Source organism: Halichoerus grypus, chromosome 8, assembly GCF_964656455.1.
Source record: "Halichoerus grypus chromosome 8, mHalGry1.hap1.1, whole genome shotgun sequence".
Classification (NCBI taxonomy): domain Eukaryota; kingdom Metazoa; phylum Chordata; class Mammalia; order Carnivora; family Phocidae; genus Halichoerus; species Halichoerus grypus.
In genome coordinates, this window is record NC_135719.1 from 28,523,365 (window position 1) to 28,549,484 (window position 26,120).

General features: G+C 54.1%; 1 protein-coding gene and 1 long non-coding RNA gene across 2 annotated transcripts in view; both read left to right on the forward strand.

The window, feature by feature from the left end:
- The window catches only part of KLF13 (KLF transcription factor 13), a 50,088-nt gene extending 42,051 nt beyond the window's left edge, over positions 1-8,037 (forward strand). The window contains exon 2 of the mRNA XM_036106073.2: positions 1,925-8,037. Coding sequence (XP_035961966.1) covers positions 1,925-2,214 — 290 coding nt within the window. The 3' untranslated portion in view covers positions 2,215-8,037. The remainder of the gene's footprint in view (positions 1-1,924) is intronic.
- A 4,174-nt stretch (positions 8,038-12,211) lies between these two features.
- Positions 12,212-13,745, forward strand: LOC144382744 (uncharacterized). The gene is made up of 2 exons (XR_013450134.1): positions 12,212-12,563; positions 13,540-13,745. It is a non-coding gene; the product is annotated as an uncharacterized LOC144382744 (long non-coding RNA).
- The last annotated feature ends 12,375 nt before the right edge of the window (positions 13,746-26,120 follow it).

A 26,120-nucleotide genomic window follows, 5' to 3' on the forward strand; every position in this document is an offset into this window, starting at 1 on the left:
TTATTTTTGCTGGAGTTTGAGAGGTAAATTTGGAAGAACCTATTTCTTTGTCATCTAGAGTCCACTGTGATTTATGAGAAGTCTTACTCCCTTACGGATAACTTGGTGTTTGTTTCTCACCTCTTTCTAATAAGTTTTGTGGTCTCTTTTTACTCAGTGTTCTCACATTGCAGAATTTCTCATAGCAGGAGACTTTACTCACTACCCTACCTGCATCTGTGCTAGCTAGTCTTATTTGATTCTGACAGATGCCGTTTTCTTGTTTCTTTGATAATTTGCTCTCCTCCCTTTTTTTCTGTTCTTTTCTTTAACAAACAGAAATTAGTTGAATATTGCACCCCCAGGATTGATTCCCTGTAACTCTGAACTATCATTTGTAACTGTTATATAGGTTTGGGAAATGATGGTTTGCTCTCCTACTTGATTTTGAATCCTCCCCACCAACAGACACCCTTTCCCCCTCCAAAGAAAACCCCCAGAAAATCAATAAGAACATATACAACCACACATAGCTCTTAGTTTCTCATTACTAGGAGACAGAGAATGCAGCAACATTCACATATTTCCAAAACCTTTTTAATGTTGTTCCATTTTTCTGGGATATTTCCTTGAGTTTATTTCCAGCTTTTCTGTGGAATTTTTGTTTGGGCAACAATACTCTCAATTTCTAAACACTATTTTTTGTTCTCTGAACTTCCTTTTGATGGTATCGTGTTTGCTTTATGCATGAATTTTGTCTGAAATTTCTCTCAGAATACTAATTAGAATTTTTAGGTTGACATTCTCTTCTGTCTCCTGGCTTCACTCTTTTTCCTCTCGAGTAAGCTTTGTTTTGTTGCTCTTGGACTTCTCCCTTTCATGCTGCTGGTTTTCCTTGGCCATCTGGCCATCCTTGGGTGTTTGTTTATATTTAAGGTTGATGGGCTCATTTGGGGTGGGTGGTGTGGATTTCCTCCTCCAGGCACAGGTAGGCCAGCTTCAAGGACTGGCTATTGGCTTTAGGGCCAGAGTGGGGGAGGGAGGGCAAGGTAAAGGGTTGGAAGGGTGGCTGTGTGGCCACCCCCCGTGCCATAAGGGCTGCATTCTGGGGTGCCAGGAGCTCCTGCTGGTTCTCTCTGAGCAGTTGATGTCATTTTTTTTTTGTGGTTCAGAGTTTGCCTGGGTAAATGCTGGCCTGTTCCTTGCTCTGAGCAAGGGATAGGAGGGAGGGGGGGCTCCTGACTGCAACCGACATTTGTTACCTCCCACTCATGGAGTGTTCTGAGTAGCTACCCTTGTCTGTCTTGGTGCTTGGGTCTGCAAGAGCCTGTTGTAGTCTCCTGCTCTGCTGGCTGTTGCCTGTTGGCCACATTGGAACTAATGTAAGAGAGGGGGCAACAAGAGAAGGAAATTCCCTGGCCTGTGCTCCTCATGTTATAGGTGAGGAAACTGAGGAGGGGTCAGGATGGTGGTCGGGCACTTGGGTTTGGGAATTGTCTCCTGGCCCTGAGCGGTGTGGGGCTCTGAAGTGTGGCTCCCCTAGGGTCAGTGTGGGGCAGCTGGACTTGCGCAGACCTGCAGGTCCTTCCTGGCCCTAGACCCTTCACTCCTGTTCCCCATCTTTGATCCTGAAGATGGGCCTGAGCTCCCCACAAGCCAGGGCCAGGGGGCCTACACAGGCTGTTGGGTGCCACAACCAGGGGCCTTGGGCCCTGCAGTCACATTACCTGAGATGCTGCCATTTCATCCTGGGAGGTGTCTGCTGCCTTCCTTGGGTACCGGCTGGAGGGCACTGGCAGGGCACACCTTTGCCCTGATGGCTTTGTCACAGAGGCCGGTGGAGACAGGGCGCAGAGGGCGGGGACCAGCTCGGGGTGGGGAGGAGCGGGCTGCGTGGAGGGCAGGGCCAGGAGCGGGGACTGACGCTCTGCCCTGTCACCCGCAGGTGAGAGGCCCTTCGCCTGCAGCTGGCAGGACTGCAACAAGAAGTTCGCGCGCTCGGACGAGCTGGCCCGGCACTACCGCACGCACACGGGCGAGAAGAAGTTCAGCTGCCCCATCTGCGAGAAGCGATTCATGCGCAGCGACCACCTGACGAAGCACGCGCGCCGCCACGCCAACTTCCACCCGGGCATGCTGCAGCGGCGCAGCGGGGGCTCGCGGACCGGCTCCCTCAGCGACTACAGCCGCTCGGACGCCAGCAGCCCCACCATCAGCCCGGCCAGCTCGCCCTGAGCCGGGCCCCTGCCCGCCCGCGGCCGCACAGCCCCGCCCTCCCCGCCCCGGGGCCCCGCCCCCCGGGGCGCCCTGCCCCCCACCCCCCCTTCTGCGGGCGCCCCGCCCCACTCCGCCCCGCCCACCCCGGGGCTGGCCGAGGACCCTCCGCCCCCACTACAGCCATGAGCAGATGCTCGCCCTTCCTCTCGTGATGCCGTGTCTTTTCCTTTTGTAATAAGAAGAGAGAACTTTATGAAGTCAATAACAACAACACAACAAACAATTTCTTCACCTCAGGTGTCAAAGTAAATTTGTAAAAAAAAAAAAAAATTTTCAAAAAACACCATCCACAAATTGCACAATAGACATACCCACAAAGGTGAGATTCAGTGGTGTTGAACCCCCCCCTTTCTCAGGGATGGACATGTTCCACGAGGTCAGTGAGGACACCCCCTTCCTGCCGCCTTATTCTGTACATAGATTTGCACTCTGGAGTTTTCTGTTAGGTTCGGGAACACACTGGGGACAAAGGAGATGAAGCAGTGCAGGTGGGGCTCAGCATCCAGCCTGTGGGTCAGTTGATCGGTCAGTTCTGAGCGGACGCGGTCACTGACATTTGCTTCCAGGCCAGATTCCCAAGCCCGGGGCGTCCCGGCCGCCAAGCCTCTGCCCCAGCAGCCCGGCCGGGCTCAGGACGTAGATGATTCAGAGGGATGCCTTAAGCTGTACTGGGCAGAAGAAGCACTCCACCTGGGGAGACCGCAGAGGCACCCGCCTTGTGCGGGGGCCCTGCCCATCTCCCTCCCCCTGCCTCCAGGAGCCTTTCTCTGGGCCTCTCAGAGCACTGGAAGCAGAGATGCGAGCCCAGGTTGATCAGCCCGCTGCACCATCTGAAGTCCGATGTGACAGGGCCCGGGCCACGTTTGCCCAGCCCTCGGCCTGCCTGAGATATGTGCCCCACGTAGGGACACCTGATGGTCTGTGTCCTGCAGAAGGCACATGGAGACCTCTCACTCTCTCATGTTCTCTGACTGGAAAACAGAGCCTGGGAACCCGGTCTTTTTCAGAGATGTCCGAAAGTGTCTCTGGTGCCTCCAGTTCCCGTGTTCTCCTGGACTGGCCCTGCTCTCAAGACACCTTTGTTTGAAACTGCGGGGAAGGTTGTTGGGCCACCTTGCCAGAGGCCCAGTGTGTGTGGCCGTGCACGTGGCAGCGCTCGGTGCTGCACAGAGACAGTTCTGTAGCAAGAGACCGGAACATTGTGACTTGGAACTTTTCGGGAGTGGTAAAGCAGATGTTATGGGAAATGCTGTCGGAGAATGTGCATTCTGTTTCCTCTCCGGGGAACACCAGACAGAAGGTTGTGGGAAATACTTTGCTCAGACCCACCGTGTTCCCAGCTCGGAATTAGCAAACCTCCAGCTTCTCCATGAGCTTTGCACCCCCTGGACTTCTCCCTTTCCCTCCCACTCCTCCCCTCCTGCCTGGGAGGCCCCGGCCCACACCTGCCCGCCCGTGGTGCAGTAGGCCTCCGGGGGCTCCGTCGCCAGCGTTCTCCTGCTGGGAGAGGAAGAACAGAGAGCTGAGCGGTTTCTCGGGAGCCCCCGCCTGGGCTGGGCTGGGGCTTGAGCCCTGGCAGGGCAGTCAGGCTGGGCTCCAGCATGCTGCTCCTCTGCAGACATTTAGAGGCTCCCCCTCAGTGCTGCTGCCTGGGCACCTCCCTTCCCTTCCTCCTGAGAGTTGGGGCGTGTAAATACAAGCCCCCAGGACAGCGCGTGTGTGTGCGTGTGTGTATATGTGTGTGTGTGTGTTGGGGTGGGGGGGGTGTGGGTTTGGGGTGGATTTGAGGTATCTCGCAGAGACCTCTGCTCATTTTGGTGAGGAGGAATGACCCTTGGGACCTCAGAGGGCTGTAGATGGGCTTCCTGGGCCCAGAGTGCCTTGGTTGTGGCCATCCTGTGTCCACCCCACCGTATCCCGGCATGGGGGGCAGCACCGAGAAGCCCCAGAGACCCAGGCCTGGCTGGTGCTCACAGCCCTTGGCCGCAGCTTTGGGCTGGCACCCTCTGCCCATAATGACCACAAGGGTGGCAATGTGCCAGATGCAGCACTTGGGTGCCCCTTTCGAACTCTACTGTGTGTCACCTGGGATCGGCCAGGGGCATGGTGGTGGCTTCTGAGTAGCGTGTTCGGTACCAAGTCGGGCAGTAGCATTGTTCTTGCTGTGGGTGGAAGCCAAGCAGGGCTGGGGGGTCAGGTGCAGAGCTGACGGCCCTGGCTGTCATGTCCCATTTGGGTTACATGACAGCCCTGCTTGCGTTTGGTCTGGGAGAGAGGGTGGAAGATCCTAGAGAGACCTGGACAGAAGAGCACCCTGAGTGCTTGGGGTGAGAGATCTTCGTGCCCAGTTCCAAAGTGAGGCCCAGAAGGCCCTCGGAGGCCCCTCCCAAAGTTGTTTCTGTGTGAGGCATAGAAAGCCACACTCTGAATACATTTCATGTCTCAGGAACTCACATTCCAGGTTCAGGAATTTTATTCCAAAGTCCTTTGGTGTGCTCACCGTCCACGGGTCCCCGAAGGCAGGGAGAGGGAGCTGTGTGTCTCTGGGAGGCCACACAGTGCTATCCCCTTGAGGAGCCAGGAGTCTCCTTGTGATCTGCCCACTGGCATCTCAGAAGGAGGGTTTCTCACCCCACATCTGTCTGCACATAGGAAGGGGAGTAAGGACTCTAAACCCAGTCATCTTGGAATAAAAGAAGAGCTGGTTTGTTTTAGAGACGGGGTGGGGGGTGGGGGAGGGAAAGCGGGTGTTTGCTGTTTCCAAAGAGAGCACTTAATTTAATTTTTCCTCTAAATGACCCAGGGCTGTTCCGTCAGATAGATGGAAGGGTAACATTGCCTTAAAACAGAAATATGCAGGCATTGGCTATTTTTGGCAAATGAGTGTGTCTTCATTCCCAAAGCGGTTCTGGTTTAATGGCAGGGTGCGGTCCTTCCGCTATGGGCCTGGCCTGGGAGATGGGGCACTGCTCTGCTGACTTAGGGCACCTGGAGGGGATCCCCACCTGGCTTCCCTGGGCACTTGGCCTGGGGCTCCGGTCGGACCATCCTGACTCATCTGGGGCTAAAATTCATCTCACTTGAAGGGTGGGAAAAATCCATGAACCTCAGGCGAGGTTTAAATGGGCTCTCCCTGGCATCTCATCACCATGAAATGAGTGCTCGTGGAAGGGGGCGGTGGGCCTTGGAAAGCCACTCCCTGGGGCCCCCACCGGAAGCAGTTACATGGGGCGGACCCTCCTGAAACAGCCTGCATTTTCTTCTAAGATGTAGAATGTCTTCCCAGCCTGGGTCTATTTCAGGGTCTTTCATTTTTCTGGTTTATGGCCATGCTTGCTGGCTTCAGTGTGATTGAAGAACCCATAGGACTCCTAGACGTAATAGTGAAAACTCAAACCTTTATTTTGTAGCAGACTTGTTCTCATAGGCCAAGGGGGCAGAGATCTCAAAATGAAGGTTGCCTGAACAAAGGGAGAATTTCCTCCAAAAAATCCTAAAAGTGACCCTGGACTCAACCATCAGGGGGCTGGTGTTTAGCTCACGTCCCAAATAAGAAAGCCCCTCTTTGCGTCAGCCATGTGAGGGGACCAGTTGTCAGCTCCCTATATGCCCACAGAATCCTACAGCCATCCGGAAAGGAACAGGTGAACACAGCCGTTTCCACAAAGGGCCCCAGGATCCTCTTCTGTAGGGTGCTATGTAGGAACAGGCAGCGATGCCCTTGATGGGAATGTAGTCCTGGAGGTGCCCTACCTGCATCCCACGACACCCCCACTATGGCACTTGAGGTGCAGGACACCACCCACCCTTTATTCCGAGGCCATGCAACCGGGCAGGTGCAGGATTCGCCACGGTGCAGCCTCCAGGTGCAAACATCAGTGGGACTGGGGTCCCCAGATCTCACCATGCCCTGGGTCACAGCTCAGACCAGTGGGGAGTGACTTGGAGATAGGGACAGACAGGCCACAGGTTGCCCCCAGCCCACCAGTTGGGACGTGAAGAGAGGCCCGGTGGCTTTCTATGGTCCCAAGGGAAGTGTGGCAGAACTGGGGTCTCCAGTCGAGCTCTCTGCTGCCCGGCCCAGAGTCTTCAGAAGACCCAGCCTCCATTCTTGCCAGAAGCAGGTGCTAAGGTGGACGGCAAAGGTCATAGCACTCGCCAGGGACTTCATCCATGGTCTCAGCGAGCAGGAGTGCCACCTAACAAGAAAGTGTGATCTGAGCAATAGCGTCCCGTTGTCATTTAACTCCTGGTTTGGGCTGTTTACAAGGCTACCTGATTATTTTGACTTCTGACAGATATCACTGATTTTTTTTTTTAACCCGTTTTTAAAGTCATTCAGTCAAAAACAGTGCTGGAAGGTTTAAAGGGTCTGATGTAGTGGTCACATCGAAAACAGTAAGAGATGCTTTGTCGATCACCCACATCTTTTGCTACCCAAAGATTCCATATGCGATTCTGGTGACTGTGTTTTCCAAAGGTAAAATCAAGGATGTGGGCCTACAATTTCTGAAAGCAGGATTGCCCTGGGAAGAGCCAGCTCCTATGACTGATATTCCCGATTCTGAGGCTCAGTTTCAAAGGTTTGGTCCAAGACACATTCCAGAGAATTTTGTACCAGAATTTGGATGCGCGATCCAGCTTACTACTGATAAATGCCTGCACAGCATTTAGGGCGAGGCCCTTCCTCCCACCCACTGCCCTGTCCCTCACTGGTGTGAAGATTGGCTTTGGTGGGAGCTTCGAGCCCCAGATCCATGAGGGCGGAGGGGCCATACTTGGTTTCTTCTGACCCCCTGTAGCAATGTCAGACTTGCAGTACGTCCAGCTGGCCCTGCCCAGCCTCTCCCCTTCTCATGCAGCTTTAAAACCTTACTACTTTTATTTAAAGATGAACAGGATGGGAGGGGAGGGGACCACATGAGCAGCTTTCTCCCAGGGCTCGGGCGTTTTCCCAGGGACGTGTTGACAGGATGTTGTACATGCTCATTTAAGAAGCCCAGGTATGTGAGCTGAATGCCTGCAAGACAACCACAGGTCTGGCCGAAGGTTGGCCTCCCCTACTCGGAGCACAAGGGCTGGGGGTACTGGCCGGATCCCTCCCCAGCCTGCCCTGTGTATGGGGTGAGAGGGCCACTTCCCAGCGGGGCTCAGGCGGCCATTCCCAGGTCAGGGTGCGGGTGTCGGGGCGGGTGGCTTCGCTCCCAAGCCTCACCCTGGAGGGTCCGTGTGCCTAGTGCCGAGGATCCCAAGGGCTCAGTGGCATCAGCACAAGCTATGCATTGTGGGGCGTGGGGCTTGCTGTGTTCCCACATAACCGGGAATACCTCGTGTGGGTGCGTTGGGTGCATGAGTCAGCCACCCCCAGACCTGCACAAATGACCCCTTCCCCATCCAAAGCCATTGATGGAGCTTCTCTGGAATCGTATGCCAAAATCCCAAGGCAGAATCCAAGGGTCCAAGACCATTTCCATGGATCACACGTTTTCCTTTTCTGTAGGAACTTTTTTTTCTTTTTAACCAGCACCACACCATGCTTCCGAAGGCCATGTTTCATCTTTTCTGGATCACTACAGTGAAGTATTACAGTTGTACAGTTCCCAATCTGGCCTTGGCTTGCTTGGATAAAACTTTGTATGTATTTTGTATGGCATAGATTCTATATTGTAATGATGTCCTATGCAAAAAGAAAAAAAATTACTAAATTGTAAATTTTATTGTTTTAACGTGTATGCATGTTTAGTGACGTTTACATTTTGAAATAAAATTTATGATTCATTATTTTATTTGCCAGAGCTGGTTCCTTGGAGAGGCCCAGGGTGGGGGAGGGGAGCAACCTAAGTGGACCAACTCCAGCAGCTGTATAGAATTGGCTGAGGGGGCAGAAACCAACCTGGAACTTTGTAGGCCTTTTACAGGAAACAAGGCTTTGCAGAGAGTGGGTGCCCCTCTGGCTATCCCCTCCCACCTACTGAGCCGATTTCAGCTTGTCACACTCCCACCCCTCAGCTCTTCTCCCTTCCCGCCCCCCACCGCCCAAAAGCTCTACCTGACAGTTCCATCCCCAAGAGCATCAAGAAAGGTAGGCTCTCAGGGAGGCAGCAACGATGGGTTTCTGAGCAGGTCATAGTGATTGTCCCTAGAACTCCCCATAAACACCTGAACATCCTCCCCCCCCGCCCCTGCCCCGGCAGCAGCCCCCTTTCTCCACCCCAGTCGCCCTCGGAGGTTCTGACAGCCCGTCAGACCACACTGTCACTCAGCCAGATCCTGCCTGCTCCCCTCACGCCTCTGCCCAGAGTCCCAAGAAGGACCTGTTGGCAGCCACTGAAGTCCCCGAGGGTGGCTGGGGGCGCTGACCCCAAAGCTCTTCGCCACAGATGGCAGCCTGGAGCTGTGCGGACAGGCCTCGGGGGCGGGGGACCGGCATGGTACGTGCTGCTGCAGAGCTCGTTTAAGTCTCCTGTGATCAGGCTGCTCCCCCAAAACAGGGCATTTCCGCAGCAGGCAGCGTCCAGCCTGTGGCTGGTGGGAAGAGCTGGGTGATGGCGGCCTGTGCCCACAGAGCACGGAGAGAAGCCCCCAGCCAGGTGCAGACCCAGGCCTGCAGCCGGGACCGTGCGTGCTGCTCACGTTGCCACCTGCAGTTTGGAGAGCACACGAAGACACGGAGAAATGTAAAATGAGTAGTAAGAGTGACAAGCATTGGAGCTGATCGAAGGCGATTTTTCCTAAAGCGACATCTACACTGGCAGATGTTTCCTGATAAAATCTTCTCTGTGTCATAGATGAGGAGGAGGGGCCGCGAAGTGAAGGCCCCGGAGCACACACGGAACCGTCAGGAAAACAAGCACGCAGTTTCAAACAAAAGTCTCCTGGTGCTCAGACATGTGGAGCCCCGTCTTGGTGGGAGCATTTTCCCAGGACAGCCTTGTTCCGCCTTCTCAGAGACCATTTCTTTCTGCTCGGGAACTCCCTGATCGCAGCAAGCCGGATGGATCCACTTCCATAAATAGTTGCGTGCTGCGAGGAGCCCAAATGCTTTAGAAATACTGACTGGAGGGGGGAGAGATGCAGCCCTCCGCCGTGACATCGCTGCTGAGGTTTGCAAGAAGTTTTGGGTTCCTGCTGGGGTTCCTTTCTAGAAGATGGGGGCCTGGCCATTCAGGGAACCTCCATCTCTAAAGGCCGAGGAATGTCCTGCGACCCTGAGAAGCACCCAGTAGTGTTAGAAGGAAGAGAATGCTCAAGCAGTAGGTTTCCCCGGTGTTTAAAAACCACACATGTTAGTGCGTGTGGCGTGCACATAGCACGTGAGCAGTGCGCGGGGCGGGGGGTGGGGATCTCAGAACTGAGCAGGGACTGGGTGTCACAGAGCGGTCAGCCCCCAGACACTCCTTGTCCAATACTCTCTGCCTTTTTTATCAGGACCTTGAATTACGAAGTCCAACTCGCGGCAGTTAGGTGAAGTACGCGCTGTCGGGGAGGGTTTGCACAGAGATGGGGACGTAGTAGTTAATTTCTTGGATAACAGAGGATTCAAAACAGCATCCACAGGCCAGTAGGATGGCAGCCAGCCCCTGACCACAGCCGACAAGACGAAGTGTGCCTACACCACATGACACAGACCCATCCTACCGCGTAGAGTCCAGAGGAGACCCAGCCTCTGACCAGCAGCGGGTCGCCGGGGGACACGGGGGCTGCTGGCTTTGAGCGGGCAGGGGGTGGCATCAGAGGGCAGAGGCCGGCCAGGGCTCCCACACTGCAGGAACTTCCCATCATTCGGCATCATTCAGCAGTGGTCTGCGAGCAGTGAGCACCCCGCTGCTGGAGGTATTCAAGCAGAGGCTGAAATGCCACCACCACAAACGCCACAGAGGAATTCCAGGTGGGAGCCTGGTTGGTAGGCAAAACCAAGGCCACGGTATTTTCCAGGGGGACCCACTGGGGCATAATCCTGGGAAATGGTCTCTTTACTACGGCCGTGTCAGTCATGTTGGGGGTCTGACGGAGACGGGGTCGGAAGCAGAGGGCCCCTCCTAGTTTGCTGTTACTGCTGTAACAAATCACCGCCAACGGAGCAGCTTAAGGCAACACATATTTATTCTCTTATAGCGCGGGAGTCAGAAATCTGCAGTGAGTCTGTTAGGGCTCACCTCAAGGGCTCAGCCGGACTGGTGCCCTCTGGAGCATCTGTCTCTTGCCCTTCTCAGCCTGTAGAGGTCACCTCCATTCCTTGACTCCTGGCCCCTTCTTCCATCTTCAAAGCCCAGAGTAGAGCAACTTCTCTCCTCTTTGACCCCCACCTCCCTCTTATAAGGGCCTTTGTGATGACATCAGGCCCACCCGGAAAGTGCAGGATAACCTCGGCCCGTGCCCCAGCCCTCGTGGCCTTCCTGCACCCACCCTGCGCCACGGGAATGCACAGCAGCAGTGCAGGCTACAGCGGACAGACGCTGTAGGGGGGACCGACCGCTACGTGGTGGGAGAGCCCTGCCGTCACACGGGAAATTAAATCGGACTCAGCGGCTGCCACGTGCACTTTGTAGTCTTCCCAGTATTTTCCTGCAGTTGTCAGCCCTGAAAAGTAGAAATAACAACCATGAAAACAGTAGTCACTGCACTGTAGCTCTCTTTAAAGGAGTGACTGGGGGGCGCCTGGGCGGCTCAGTCGGTGAAGCCTCTGCCTTCGGCTCCGGTCGTGATCCTGGGGTCCTGGGATGGCAGGACAGGACCCTCGTCACGGGCCAGGCTCCATGGCCGTGCGAGGCCCTAGTCTGGCCCCGTCCGGTGTCTTCTATTCCCAGCCTCGCCACGGGGCAGGGAGTCATTTATTCATTCCCCCGGAGCACTGGGTGAGTATCAACACTAAATATCAATATGGTTGGCGTAATCAATAGGCTTCCTCCTCAAAGGAGTCATCCGCACACAGAGCCGCCACACGAGGCCTCGGCTTATTGATCCGTTATTGCCTTCAGAAAATGGTTACTGACGGCTGGCTCTGATGAACATAAGCTGCGCCCTGTCTTTGGTCTGTCTCCTGCCCTTGCTAACCACGAGCACATTCTGGAAGGTTAGCGGAGACTGATCGCAGGCCCGTGAGGCCAGGACACCCAGAGCAGGGAGGGCGGCCCCATCCAGGCCTCTGCAGCTCTCTCCCACCCCTGGTCCAGGGAAGTTCTTACACGAACCTTTCACCTTGGACAGGAAGACCAGCTGCTAGTGCTCGAACCTCGATTGTAATGGAAACACAAACCCCACGTGGAGGAGAGGGGGTCCCTTTAGTGTGCAGGGACAGGCGGCTAATGGCAGCCATGACCGGCTCTGCAGGGAGCAGGGGGGTGAATGGGGAGGGGCAAAACTCACACTTCTGCGGGCGCCTGGGTGGCGCAGTTGGTTCAGCGTCGGACTCCTGATTTCGGCTCAGGCCATGATCTCAGGGTTGTGGGGTTGAGCCCTGTGTCGGGTTAGGCACTGGGTGTGGAACCTGCTTAGGATTCTCTGTCGCCCTCTCCCTCTGCCCCTCCCCTCCTCTGCTTTCTCTCCCTCTCTTAAAAAAAAAAAAAAAACCCACCTCACACTCCCATTACATATATTCTTGTGAATGCAGCAAGTATTAAATAATAAAACACTTTAAAATTATCTGTTAAAAACACCAAAATGTTTAAAAATAGTGTATATAGGAATAGGGGATTGGCTAAGTGAACTATGTAACATCCACTGTCTCCAGTGGCCAATATATTATTAAGTTAAAAAGGCAGGTAATAAAACAGTTGGCAAAGTATAATCACTTATTTAAAAATTTTTCTCTCTAAGCTATATAATTGTGCTTATGAATATATGCATAGAAAAATTCCTGGTAAAAGACAAAACTCAAGCAGTTATATCTGTCAGTGGTGGAAATACAAATTATTTTTTATTCACTTATTTTTGTTTATTTTTTAAGTTTTCAAAACTACCCAGGTGTAACTTCTGTAGTTAAAGACCACAATGGAACTTTTGTGAGGCTAAGAGCTTGTCAAAGGTAAGCTGGGAAGCCCACCTCCCACCGCCAGAAGATATCCACTGGCATCCGGGACTGTGCCCTTAGGGAGAGCTAAGCCCAGACACACCCCAAAGGCTCCTGGACACGCAGCCACGTGAGGAGGGACACGCCCAGTGGCTGCCGGCCCATCCATGCAAAGGTGCAACGCAGAACCGAGCGCACCAACCTCAGACCATGCCGAAACAGTGCTGCGTAAAGAAGGCAAGCTGCAAAAAGGAAACCCTGCCATAGAGCGACATGCTTGGGAGCTGGAAGACACAGGGTAATGCTCTGTGGTCCTCATGCATCCATCCCCATAAGCCAAGCGTGGGAACCATGGAGGGGAGGTCGGGGCAGGTGGCTCAGAGGCCTTCACCTGCACCTGCTCGGTGGTGGGAGCTGCGGGGGCTCTTTTTGCTTTGCCCATATTTGCTCTAGGTGTGAAGTGTTCGACGATCTTACACGGTCCGGGGATTTGCTTCCTGCATCTGGGCTTGTCCAGGCAGGCCTGTGGGCCGTCCTTGCAATGTGCAGCCTAAAGCGTACCTGTGAAGCCTTGCGGGCTGCCCCCTGCACTGGGCAAGGCCTGGCACCAGGAGCATGGACGCCGGCTGGGGCATAAGCTGTGCATCACAAGAAATAAAAATAGACCTGCTGCAGCCCGAGGGAAGTGGTGGTGGGGTGGGGAAGGGGTGGGCAGGCTCCTTGCTGGGAGGCCTCTGAAAGGAGAGGAGTATTCATTGATCTTAGACTACGGAGGGATGCCGGCCCTGAGTGCCCGGAAGGGTCCCAGCTACCTGCTCTGGGACCCGGAGGCCCATCTGCGGGTAAAGGCGGGGGACTCGTTATTCCTCATCCCGCCTGGCACTTACCCTTAGGTAAAGGCTTGAAACTTCTTTTCCCCTTCCTGTATACAGGTAGGGTAAGGAAGGCATGCTCTGAATACATTCGGGTGCTTGTAAAACTAATCGAGAAAGTGCCAGTGAAATGCTTTACGAAGTAAAACAGCAAAATATGTTTACTCTGCTTTATGGAGCGTTGAGTCGTGGTGTTCAAGGACTTTGGAAGCAATTCAATCATTGGTTTCACTTTTAACATTTGCGAATTTTAATCAAAGTAATACATGTGAACAAGGTTAAAAAAACAAATACCAGACAACCTAGTGATAAAATAATCTCTCTCCTCCGGCTCCCCACCCCCACCCCAAAGTTCCCCCACCCCAGGCCTAACCCTTTTCTTTTTATCATTTCTCTTTCTAGAGGGCGAGGAGCAAGATGGCAGAGGAGAAGGAGACCTAAATTTCATCTGGTCCCAGGAATTCAGCTAGATAGTTATCAAACCATTCTGAACACCTACGAACTCAAGAGGAGATCGAAGAAAAGAGTAACAGCAATTCTACGAACATTTCTCTTTTTAAATATCTTGTTAGTTATTCCCTTAAGCCTCAATGAAATGCTTGTCTGTCCTCCTGTTTCGCAATTTGTGAGCATTTGATAAAATATACTGGCTTCCTGATATGAAAGAGGATGGATTAATTCCATCTCCCAACCCTGTGCTTACGTGACGAAGACTGCTTGAGCTCTGTAGTTTCCCTCTGAAGCTTTACAAACTGCTGTTCTTCTCATGGATGCTACCCCACCGTTAGTCCATGTCTCTACTTCCCTTTCCAGAAAGTGAGGGTTCTATGGCCCTTGCCATCCACCACCCTGCCGGCCGCCCCTCAGTCATGTACTCTTTTTTTTTTTTTTTTAAGATTTTATTTATTTATTTGAGAGAGAGAATGAGAGACAGAGAGCACGAGAGGGACGAGGGTCAGAGGGAGAAGCAGACCCCCCGCTGAGCAGGGAGCCCGATGTGGGACTCGATCCCGGGACTCCAGGATCATGACCTGAGCCGAAGGCAGTCGCTTAACCAACTGAGCCACCCAGGCGCCCTCAGTCATGTACTCTTGCAAACTTTGTACAGTAAACATGGATTCAAGCGGCACAGTAACAGGCACCTCTACCCGCCGGGGCTGTGAGCATTTTGGTGACACACCTGTCACTCACTGCACAGCCAGGCCCTGGGTTAGGGGACATTTCCTTCTCTGTGAGCCTACTATTCTTAGCATCCAGGGCAAATTGGGTGAACACATTTTATTCCATCAGTAGCTTAAAATCGTATCTCATTTAAGTTTGCTTTATATTTGAAACTTAATTTTATTATATACATGTCTTTTTTCCTCTGTAGCTTTTAATCCCCTTTCTTCCTTTTTGTTAACAAACTAATAAGGTGCCTCTGCCATAGCCTCAGTTTTACCACTGTTGTGTTCCCGAGACTTCCTCCCCAGCACTGTTCCTGCTCCGGCCCGATCCGGCTGCTTGCTCCTCGGCTCCTGCACGGGTGTTACCCTGGGACTCCCTCTACTGCCCCTGGGAGGGTCACTCTTAAGCTCCATTTCCATGTCTGTCTATTTCTTCATTTTCTTTCTCACTTTGCTGCAATATATCCTCAAGTAACTGTCCAAGAAAGGATGCGTGTGAAGCGTATATATGTATTTTTGCATCTTTGAAGGTGTGAAGATATCTTTATTCTGTCTCATTGCTTGAGTGATAATTTGGCCAAGTATAGAAAACTAGGTTCAGGGTGCCTGGGTGGCTCAGTTGGTTAAGCGACTGCCTTCAGCTCAGGTCATGATCCTGGAGTCCCGGGATCGAGTCCCACATCAAGCTCCCTGCTCAGCAGGGAGTCTGCTTCTCCCTCTGACCCTCCCCCCTCTCATGTGCTCTCTCTCTCCTCTCATCCTCTCTCTCAAATAAATAAATAAAATCTTTAAAAAAAAAAAAAAAAAAAAAAAGAAAACTAGGTTCAAAATTACCTCCTGAGTGTCTTCTTATGTCCACTGCTACTGATGGGAAGTCTGAGCCACTGTGAATCTCACTTCTTTGCAGCGAACATTTTACTTTTACCGTTTTTGAAATCTTTCAAGCTTTTCTTACTCCCTGTTGTTTCACACTTTCAAGAGGGTATTTCTAAGGGCAGGTAATTTTTCCTTCATCCTCTGTCCCATGTGTCTCTTTAGAAATGGAAATGTTTTCTTTGATGTTTTATTGCTAATTTTCCTCCCTTCACAGTCTCTCCTTTTTTGTTTCATGTTAGTGGAAGGTAGACTTACAGAGTCAACCTTCTGTATCTCTTATCTTTACTTTCACTTTTTCTGTCCTGGATTATCCCCCTATTTACCTTCCCTCTTATCTCCTGGTCTGCTTCCTGAGCTGGAACAGGCTTCTTTACTCAAATCTCATACATCCTCTAAGACGCAGGCCGCACTCCTGTCCTTTGCCAGCCTGCCCTGGCATCCCTGTCCCCAGGCAGTGCCCATGCCCCCTCAGCGGGAAGCACCCTGTCCTGACCCTTACTAGGCTGCCCCAGCAGGAAAGGATGCCAGAGTATCCACTGCATGAGCCTCCTCTACCAGGTGGAGGGTTGTGGGGGGCTGTGGGGGACTGTGGGGTGGGGCTGTGGGAGACTGCAGGGCGGGGTTATAGGTGGGGCCGTGGGCGGAGCTGTGGGTGAGGCTGTAGGCAGGGCTGTGGCGGCTGTAGGCGGGGCTGTGGAGCCTGTGGGCGGGGCTGCAAGGGCTGTGGGCGGAGCTGTTGTTGAAGCTGTGGGCAGGGTTGTGGGTGGAGCTGCGGGGCTGTGGGTGAGGCTGTGGGTGAGGCTGTGGGTGAGGCTGTGGGGTGAGGCTGTGGGTGAGGCTGTGGGTGAAGCTGTGGGTGAAGCTGTGGGACACTGCACTTTCCAGGCCTTCAGGGGCTCCTGGAGACATTCAGGGAGAGGGAATAAGAGAAGGAGTGGGAAAGAGGGAGGGGGGAGGGGCTAGGCAGACCATCCCTCCTTGCTTCCCAAGGCTCCAATAAATTCCTGAAATTCAAGAACTGTTCCCAGTGGGAGGGTTTGCTATAGAAGCCAGGAAGGGTCGGGATTCTGTGTGACAGGCGTGAAACAGCACGTGTGACAGCAGGCCTGGAGGCAGGGGAGCTTCTTCACGGAGGCTGGTGGGCTCACATCCAGTCTCTCCCTCTCAACCAGAGCCGCCCGTCTCGGTGCACCCCTCCCAAAGCTCTGTTTTCCTTCCCAGGTCCACTCAGCTCCACGGGAGACCACATCCCCGGGTTCTGGCTCAGGCTCCCGCCACACCCGTGGGCCTCCCACAGCCGGCGTTCATGCGGCCGCCCACCGCGTCTGCACCTACGTCTGAATCCTCCGGCTGCATCCCGTGGCCCCGGGAGTGCCCCCGTCCTCCCTCGCACTACCCCCCCACTTGCAGACCAGGGCCCGGCATTGCCCTTCGCGCCGCAGGAAGCCCCTTTCGGCTTCCGTGCTCAGTTCCCGCCCAAGGACGGCCCAAGGACTCCTAGATGCTGCCCTTGTATTTCTAACCCCCACGTGTCTTTCAGCCCTGTGCTTCTGAGAGTGTGTTGAAGCCACTCTGGGACACGCACACACACACTACTTACGTGATAGAAAAATGATGCCGTAGTCTTGGGGAATAATGACGATAATCATTACTTGCATTCTTCTTTGTACTTTGTAATTCTAAGGTGCTTTTGACTCGCATGAGCTCATTTAATGCTGCTGCTGATCCCCAGAGAGGAGAGGAGACTCCTTCCTCATTTCCAGAAGGCCCGCTGAGGCTCTGCAGGCCCTATGCTGGCTGTGGCCCCAGTAAGTGAGGGGCTGAGCCTGGAGCCCTGTCCAGGTCTTGCTGGGCTGTATCCATGAGGCCAGTGGCCCCAGCCTTCTCCCCTGCCCCCCATTCTGCAACCAGAACCCCTTGGTTTCTCTGGTCCACCACTACATGTCCTTTGTCCTCCACCTACTGGATTGGTCCGCAGGGGTGTCCCAGTGGCTCTGTCTCTTCTGCCCCCTCATGGCTGTCCTTGGGGGCCACTGCTGCTCGGCTTCATCCCATGGGGCTCCTTCCTCCATGTTCTGGAGCCCTTGGGGCCATAGTGTCCGGAGAGCCCCCAAGGATATCTTGGGGAGGACCCATATAAGGGCCAGAAAGCAGAATGGCTTGGGCAGGTGTCATCTTGGAAATTCAGTGAAGATCTGCTCACGTTATTTTAACAGTGTGGGCTCTGCACAGACCCCACACATGGGTCAGGAGGGAACTGGGCCAAGAGCCCCATCTGGGGATCCACAAGCAGTTCCTCTCTTGCCCCTCTCACCACCCTCCCACCCCCGGAAGCTTCCAGAAAGTCTCTGCAGCAGACATAGGCTTAACAGACATGACAACTCTGAGACAGGCCCAGGGCCCAGCTAGGCCCTGCTGCCCATGGAGATGGATAGATGCAGATTCTGTCGGCCCCATCATCGAAGTAAATCCTTCTCTGAAGGCTTTGCAGCACGTCCACGGCTGCCACTTGGGCTCCAGACCCCATCCTCTCTTGCCTGGACCAAGACAGCGGCTACCCTCACATACAGCTTATGTCCCGGCCCAGACCTGGCGGGAGCCTTACAAGTCTAAAGGCAGACGGGTGGATGCTTTTCTGATCAGAAGCTGAACATGGCTTCCCTTCCCACTCACATGGACCCTACTTGACTTGGCACCCGCTTCTCCCAGAACTCTGCCTCACCCCTACCTTCCTGCCAGCCCCCAGCCTGCTGGAATCACATGGCCTTCCCGGCAGAGTCTGGGGTACAGTGAGTGAGCCCTGGCCGGGGCCTCTGACATTTTCGCACCCAGATATCAAGGTTTGCGCCTCACGCTGTGCAACTCTCTGCGCAAATGCTCCTCTTTGGAGGTGCGCACCTGCCCCGTCACTCTCGGCCCCTCCCAGAATCCCTCCAATGGTGGCATGTGCCTCCGAAGCTGTCACCACAGCCCCTTCCATGCACCCTCTGTTCCCCTATCGGAAGGCCCCTGCTTGCACCCCTACTTGTCTCCCCCCTTTATGGTACTCCACCCTGCCGTGCTCTGGGGGGAGGGTGCAGCTGCTTCTCTCAACGAAGAAAGAGGGGGCCCCGTGCCAGGCGGCAGCAGAGCTTCCCAGCCAGACATTGGTTTGCTTGGCCTTGAAGGTGAGGGTAATCATAACCAGAGTTCCCACTTAAATCACGGTCATTATGTCCCAGACACTGTTCTACGTCTTTGACCGGTATCAACTTGCCCGACTCCCACCGCAGCCGGTTTGCAGGTGAGAAGCCCCAGGCGGCAAGGAGCAGCTCCACAGCCCCGGGGCCAGCTCGGCAGCCCCCCACCTGGGAGGGGCGGGCGCAACGCCCACCAGTGAGTGCTCCCGGGCACTGGGATCCAGGAACCTCTCCCGGTGAATCATCAGGACGGAGATGGGAGTAGCAGGCAGGCATGGGTGTTCCTGCCGGTGCATACACACGCACACACACACACATGCGCATACATATACACATAGATTACACTTTGCTTACTTTGGCAAAAAGAAGTCTTGTGGACATAGGCAGAGAGGATAGGAGAACAAGATTTCTCTGGGCACACATTTTTTTGCTTTAACAGCTTTATTGAGATAGAATTTGTATATCATACAATTCACCCATTTCATGGATACAATTCGATGGATTTTGGTATATTCAGAGGTGCAACCAACCCCACAGTCAATTTTAGAACATTTTCATCACCTTAAAACATGCCCTTTACTTTCACCCCGCTATTCTCCTTCCTGCCCGGCCCCCAGCCCTAAGCCACCACGCATCTACTTTCTGTGTCTATAGATTTGCCTATTCTGAATATTTCATGTAATTGGAACCGTACAATATATGGCCTTTTGTGTCTGGTTTCTTTCACTTAACATAATCTTTTCTTTTTTTTTTTTTGACAGAGAGAGTGAGACAGTGAGAGAGGGAACACAAGCTGGGGGGGGGGGAGAGGGAGAAGCAGGCTTCCCACTGAGCAGGGAGCCCAATGTGGGGCTCGATCCAAGGACCCTGGGATCACGACCTGAGCCGAAGGCAGACGCTTAACAACTGAGCCACCCAGGCGCCCCAACATAATCTTTTCAAAGCTCATCCATATTATAGGGTGTATCAGTACTTCATTCCTTTTCATGGCTGAATAATAATCCATGGAATGGATAAAGTGCTTCTTTTTTTAATCCATTCATCAGCTGATGGACATTTGGGTTCTTTCTACTTTATGACTATCATGAATGATGTTTCTTTGAACATTCACGTACATGTTTTTATGTGGACAGATGTCCATTTCTTCGGGTCTAAACCGAGGAGTAGAATTGCTGGGTCACGTGGTAACTCATGTTTAACCATTTGATGAATTGCCAGACTGTTTTCCATCTGCACCACTTCACATTTCCAGTTACTCCACATCCTTACCAACACTCATTTTTATCTGTCTCTGAACACAGTGGGGTGGGCAGGTGGGTGGGGTTGTTGTGGGGAGGCTGGTTCGGGGGCAGTGCCCATGGCTGGGCCTTGCTCCCCCACACAGATTGGCACTCCGGATCCATGGGGAGGGGACACCCCTGTCTGTGCTGCTGTCCGTGCTGCTGGACATCTGTCTTGGGTCGGCTGGGGCCACCAAACAGCACAGTCTACTTGAGGCCAAGACAGTCTAGCTAGGGAAAGATGGCCAGGGCAGAGAGGACATTACCCAGCAGCAGGGGTCAGGTATCACCCAGCTGGGGGACAGCCAGCCAGATGCCACTTAAATACTGCTAACAGGGGCACCTGGGTGGCTCAGTCGGTTAAGCTTCCGACTCTTGATCTCAGCTCAGGTCTTGATCGCAGGGCTGTGAGTTCAAGCCCTTGGTTTCCATGCTGGGTGTGGAGCTTACTTAAAAAGTAGATAAATAAATAAATACCTGCTAACAGATAGGAAGGCCTGGAAAAGAATCCAAAACTGAATGAAGCAATATGTAGACCCGTTGGATACGAGTGCGGAGCCAGGAGGGTGGGGACAGCAAACATCTGTGAATAGAGACAGGAATTCGGTGACAGGTGACCCGTGCCCAGGGTGTGATTGGGAAGACTGGCCCTCTGCCGGATTGGAGAAGGGGTGGGCGGAGCAACCATGTATCAGGCTCGGCCTGCCGGGCACCAGGCAGGGCCTCTCCCGACATAGAACGCTCTACCAGCCAAGAACACAACCTGCCATTCTTTGGAAAGGTAACTCTGATATTACTTTGGATGACAACACTGTAGAAGTGTCTATCCAAAAGGCTATGAGAAGGAAACCCACAATTTTAACATTGTTTAAACATATGCTTTTGGTCTTTTCAGTGTTTGTCTTGTTGAAGATAATCTGGGCTGTTAGAGTCATAGGCAGCTTTCTAATTAGAATTTAAAGCCATAATTGAGTAATTAATTTAGGCTTGAAATTTTTAACTAGAAATCTAAGTTCTTATACGCTATTGGAATACTCAGAGAATGTGTCACTATATTTTAATTTATTAGATTTATAAAACAGCCTTAAGTACTCCGGAAGGGGTTTTTTTTCATCGATAACTATTGAATTACTTAAAATTGAATTAAAATTAAAGGCATGAATGTAGTTTAATATGTTTAAAAGAGTGTAATTAACAAACTATGTGGATGGGCCAAACATAAATCACAGCCCTTCCTCCACAACATGATGGTTCAATTTTCTAGGCTTATGTGTAAAATAAGAAGTTTAGTAGGAGAATTTAAAAGCTTAAGGAAGAACTAGTCCTTTGTATCTGGGACTTTGATAAATTGAATATTAATATAAAAAATTTTAAATACAATAAGCTCTGAATTTTATTTACAAAATGTACCCTTTGAAGATCTAAAACAAATCTCCAGTTGCACTGGAGTGAGGTAATGAGCTCTGGGGTTTTAGAGAATTCCTTTCACTGCTTTGGCACACGGGGGCCCAGGAGGGTCCCCAGGGTGAGCAGGGCTGACTTGCTGTAGCATGGGCCCAAAGTAGTCTTGTCTACTGTGGTCAGTCCTACATCTATCTCCACCACAGCCAGAGGGATCATTTAAAAGGGTGACCCTTGCTTAATCCCATGGATGCATTCTTACCGCCCTCAGAATAAACCCCTAGCTCTGCACACTGGTCCTGCTGCCCTCTCTGGCCGTCTGTCCCCTGCTTCCCCTCCCCCACCACCCAGCCCCTGGGGCCTCCCATCTGTCCCTGGAATCACAGAAGGGCTGCCATCCAGAGACTGTTTCAGCTGCTCTGGGTTGCTGGATGCTTCCTCCTCCTGCACCCACTTTTCCTCTCCTGGGCAGGTACCCCCAACCACCCGGTCCGAGTGAGGCCCCTGTCCTGGTAGTCACTGTATCTTCTTTTCCTTTTCCTACTGTCTAGCAGTTCTTGTCTCTTTTCTCTGATGTTCGTTGTGTCCTCAATCAGAATGTTGAGTGTATATAGACACCTCCCGGGTGTCCGAGGCAGTGTCTGATACATTACCAGGTGCCAAATACGTATTCACCCAGGGCCCAAATGAATAAGGAACTTGTTGGGAAGCACCATTTTATAGGTGAGAAAATGGCCTCACAGACTCACTTGGCTAGTGTCACTCAGATCATAAGGAGCAGAACTGGGATTGGAACCGGGGTCTCTCTGGCTCATGCACTCCCCATGTGCCCGGACCGGGGGCAGGGGCTGGGAGGGCAGGCAGATAGAGTACAAATTCGAGGGAGGATCGGATCTGCCTTTAAGGGACAGAGAGCTTTGTCAGGAAGATGACAGAGACACCAGTTGCTACTCCAAAGGGCAAGACAAAGAGATGTGTGAACTTGGCCCTGGAGGAGAGGAAGGACCCTGGTCTGTGGATTGGAGGGACGGAGGGCTTGGCCAGTGTGGGGGACAGGCGCAGTCCAATGGCGGGGCCCTTCCAATAGCTGGTTTGCCTCGGTAGACAGATGCAGAGAGGATGGGTGAGGCGGTGGGGCCAAGGAAAGGATGTACTGAGTTCCAGCCCTAAGATTTGGAGAGTGGGGTGAGGCAGCCCCTGGGGACTCCTGCACCCTATGTAACTCAGCTCACACTTGCAGCCTGGGGGGCTGAGGGGAGGCAGGGGGAACCCACCTCCCTCCACTGGGCAGGGGTCAGGATTGGGCCATGAAAGGGCATCCCATCAGCACGGACCTGGGAACTGGGACAGTAGAGGGACAGGGTGCCCTGGCAGGCTCTGATGGCTTCGTGGGGTACAGGTCCAGGCACCTTTCTGTGAAAGCCACCCCCACCTCTGTACTTCCTTTCTGTTCTTTATCTCTCAGGCAGGCTGGGCTTGCATCATGTTCTGTTCTTTCCTTGCCCCGATGCTTGGCCCTGCCTTTGAAGAAAGGAGACCAGACACTGAGGCAGATCTGTAACCTCTGGCCTCATTGGAAGGTGACATCCATGGGACAGGGGCTTCCAGCCTGTGAGCTGAGGAGGGGGTCCAACCCCCAAGCCTCCCACATGTCCCAGTCCCACCACTGGTGAGAAGGACATTCAGACAGATGAGGAGTTCCAGGCATCAGCCAGGGAGTGGTTTTTAGACAAGAAGACCTGGGAGGAGCCCTGTGGAGGTATTTCTCTAGAGAAGCCCTTTGGGGCTGCTGGGCTCCTAGTCAGGAGGAACAAATGGAGGGAATCCACGGGGGTGGTCATGCCTGAGGGTAGAAGAGGGACGCCGTAAGCCAGGAGGGCTCACACGGTAGCTGCCCCAGACCCCTCTGGCGGCGGGTTAAAAGCCCAGTGCTGGACTCACCCCCAGAGTTTCTGATGCAGGAAGTCTGGGGAGGGGCCGGGGTATTTCCCCAGTGTGCTGCTGTAGGTCCTGACTACTCCGGGGACCCTCACTCCCAAGCAAAGTTGTGCCCCTTTGCTCTTTTCACTGGGAATGAAAGGAGATAGTTAAGGCCACGTGAGCCCCTTGGGTCTGATTGAGAACTTGATGTGCCTCCTCATTTTCTTAAAAGACCCCAGGCCTGGGGGTGGGGGGCTGCAGGAGAAGCAGGGACCTCGGGGAAACAGAGTTTCTGAGTGACTCCTAGTGGCCCCAATGGAGGGGCCCTGTGTCCTGGGTGTTTGGCCCTGTCTCAGCCTGCCTGGGCCCTGCTGGGGTGTGGATGAGACCCCGTGCTTGTCCTCCAAGCTCTGAAGGCCATGGGGAGTGCAGAGGCATCGAGGGACAGATTGGGCCCTGGAGGTTCTGAGCCAGCCAGGCCTGTGAGTGTGGCATCCTGTGCCGGGAAGGGAGGTGGGCCAGGTGACTGGATGTGACAGGCCTTGTGTGCAGACGGACAGGCAGAATCTTGGTGGGTCATGGAAGGTGGTGCAGGGGCCCTTCCTGGCTCCCATGGGCCCAGTGGGCACCCTCCTTCTTCATGTCCTTATTTTTCCTTCGACTCTGCTGCAGGGGACAGCCCCAGGGGTCATTTCCCAAGCAGCTTGAATTTGGCAAATTGGTGGGGGTGGGAGAGGGTGTCCAGGGAGGTTGGGGCTGGTGTGTTCAGGTCGGGCAGTGGTGTGCTGGGTGCTGAGTGTGATTACCTGACCTGGAGCCCCTAGCAGCCGGCCTACCCGCCGCCCGCCCAGCATTCTGACACGCCTGGGCCTGGCCTCCTCCCTCCCAGTGACTCGCTGTGCCGACTAGGAGCCTGTGGGGGACTGGCCCTCAGGGAAGGGCGCTGGTCTCCCCAGCATGCCACATCCTCCAGGCTTGTCTGTTCTGGGAAGTTCCTGGGCCTGGTTGCCCTTTTGGGCTGGGGCTGCTTCTTGGTTCCTGGCTCTGAACGTTGTTAGCAAGCCCCTTAACATCTCTGGGCCTCAGTTTCCCCATCTGTGAAAAGAGGATGGCTTTGCTCCGAGGATTAAATGAGCTAATCTATGTATAGTGCAAAGCCAATTTTACTAGTAACATTATCATTATCAACCAAACCCAGTGGCCAGGAATTCCTGGCACATCACACGCGTGGAGGGATGAACTTTACAGACAAGGAAGTTGCTGGAGGGGTGGGTGGGCAGTGTCATGCAGTTTGCAGGCTGGTATGAGGTCTACAGATCCCTTGGCTCTCTTTGGGGTCGTCCATCCCATTACTTCTGCCATCTTTTTCGCCTGGGCCTCAGCTGGAGGACCTTCGGCAAGCATTCCTCCCAAGGAAAACACCACCTTGGAGTGGCTCTTCAGGCCAACCCTGGGTTTATTTTACGTTTTACACAGTATCGGTGGGCCAAGGAGCCAGCCCATAATTAGTCTCATAAGGTGCTTGCTGTAGGCACGTCTGTGCTTAGGCTCCATTCAGATGGCTACCCAGTAATTTGCCAGAGCTCTCGGCTAAGGCCTTTGCCTGGACAGGTTCCCATCACAAAGCACACCATGCTCAGGGTGGGGCCTAATTGTGGTGTTTTCCATGCTTCCTTCCTCCGCCCTCCCCGAAGCGGTGGGAGCCCAGTCCTCACCACCGGCAAGACCATGTCCCCAGTGAACAAGCATCAGGGGACAGGGCTGCAAGGGGACAAGACAGACCAAACACGAGCTTTACTGACCGATGTCCCAAGAGGAAGGGAAACTCCTCCAAAGCAAAGCCAGTGCTTGGTGTTTGTGTGGAGTGGCCAGTGGGTCATGACCGTGGGCGCAGCTCTGTGGTGGGTCCGAGGCTCGAGGTCCAGGGACTTGCATCAGGGAGGTGCCCGCCTGCCATCCAGGAATGCTCTGAAGCCAGGTGTTCCCCCGGCTCCTGGGCCCCATCCAGAAAGGAGCCGCCCCCTCTCCCCAGGGCTCAGCCCCAGGTCCCTTGAGCCGCCTTCGCCTTGGGGCCACCGTGTGACACCAGGCGCTGCAGTCACTGGAGGACTGACTTTGGAGCAGGACCCCAGGCCCTGGAGGGACCAGGCAAGAGGCCGAGGCCCCGGAGCTGCGGAGCAGGAGGGCGGACCTCACCCCTGTGCCCCCTTCCCCTTCTGCCCTGGCAGCCGCAGGCGCCCAGTGGGCGGACGGCAGGCAGCCAGGCCCGGAAGCCCTGCAGCCCACGGAGCTCGCCCACACGGCTCTCTTTGATCCGCCCACGGGGGGGTGGGGGGGGACCGCATCCTCAGGGGACTTTCCCCCAGAGACTGGCCAGGGCACCCTGTGTGTCCCTGGCAGAGTCCAAGATGCCCCTCACTGCCTTTCTGGAGAGGACGATGGTGCAGGCTATCCTGGAGGAGGTCAGGGCCGGCAGAGGTGGAGCCAAGACCCCCTCAGCCATGGTTAGCCGATGCCCCTCTGAGGGGACCTGGGATCCCTCTGGAAGCTGAAAGGGCCTCTCAGCCCGGCAGCTCTGGAGGATCCAAGGGTTGGGTGGTGGGGGAAGCTCATCTGGCAGAGTATCTGCAGCCCCGCATCTTCTGGGGTCAGCTGTGCCAAACCGCCGGGTAATTCCCTGGGCTTCCTGGAGCCATCAGGCCCACGCAGGGGCTAAGCTAGCCTCTGGGGGTTCCTTGACACCCACTGCTCTAGGTCCAGGCCCAGGCCTGCCCCCTCTGTTCCCAGATGGGTCCAAGAGCGCTGAAAACCACCGAGCCACCATGCACGGGCTGGGTGCAGGACGCTGGGTGCAGCCTGAGTCAGAGCTGGCTCATCCTGGGTGGGTGTGGAGGGTGGGGTTGCTGCAGGGTACCGGGGCACCAGCCACTGCGAGGCGGTGACCCAGGAGCTCTTGGGGCACGTGTGGGCCTCCAGCCTGTCCTGTGCCACCCATGTCTTGCCCAGGTCTGCCAGGGAGGAGGTGAGAGCCTGGTTCTGGGTCCCAGGCCTCCTGCCACACTGCGGCCCCCACGTCAGTGCCGAGGCCCTTTGCTGGATGACCCTTCACAGCTTCAGCGGTCCCCTTTGAACCCGGCTTCTGACCCTCAACCAGGGGCTTT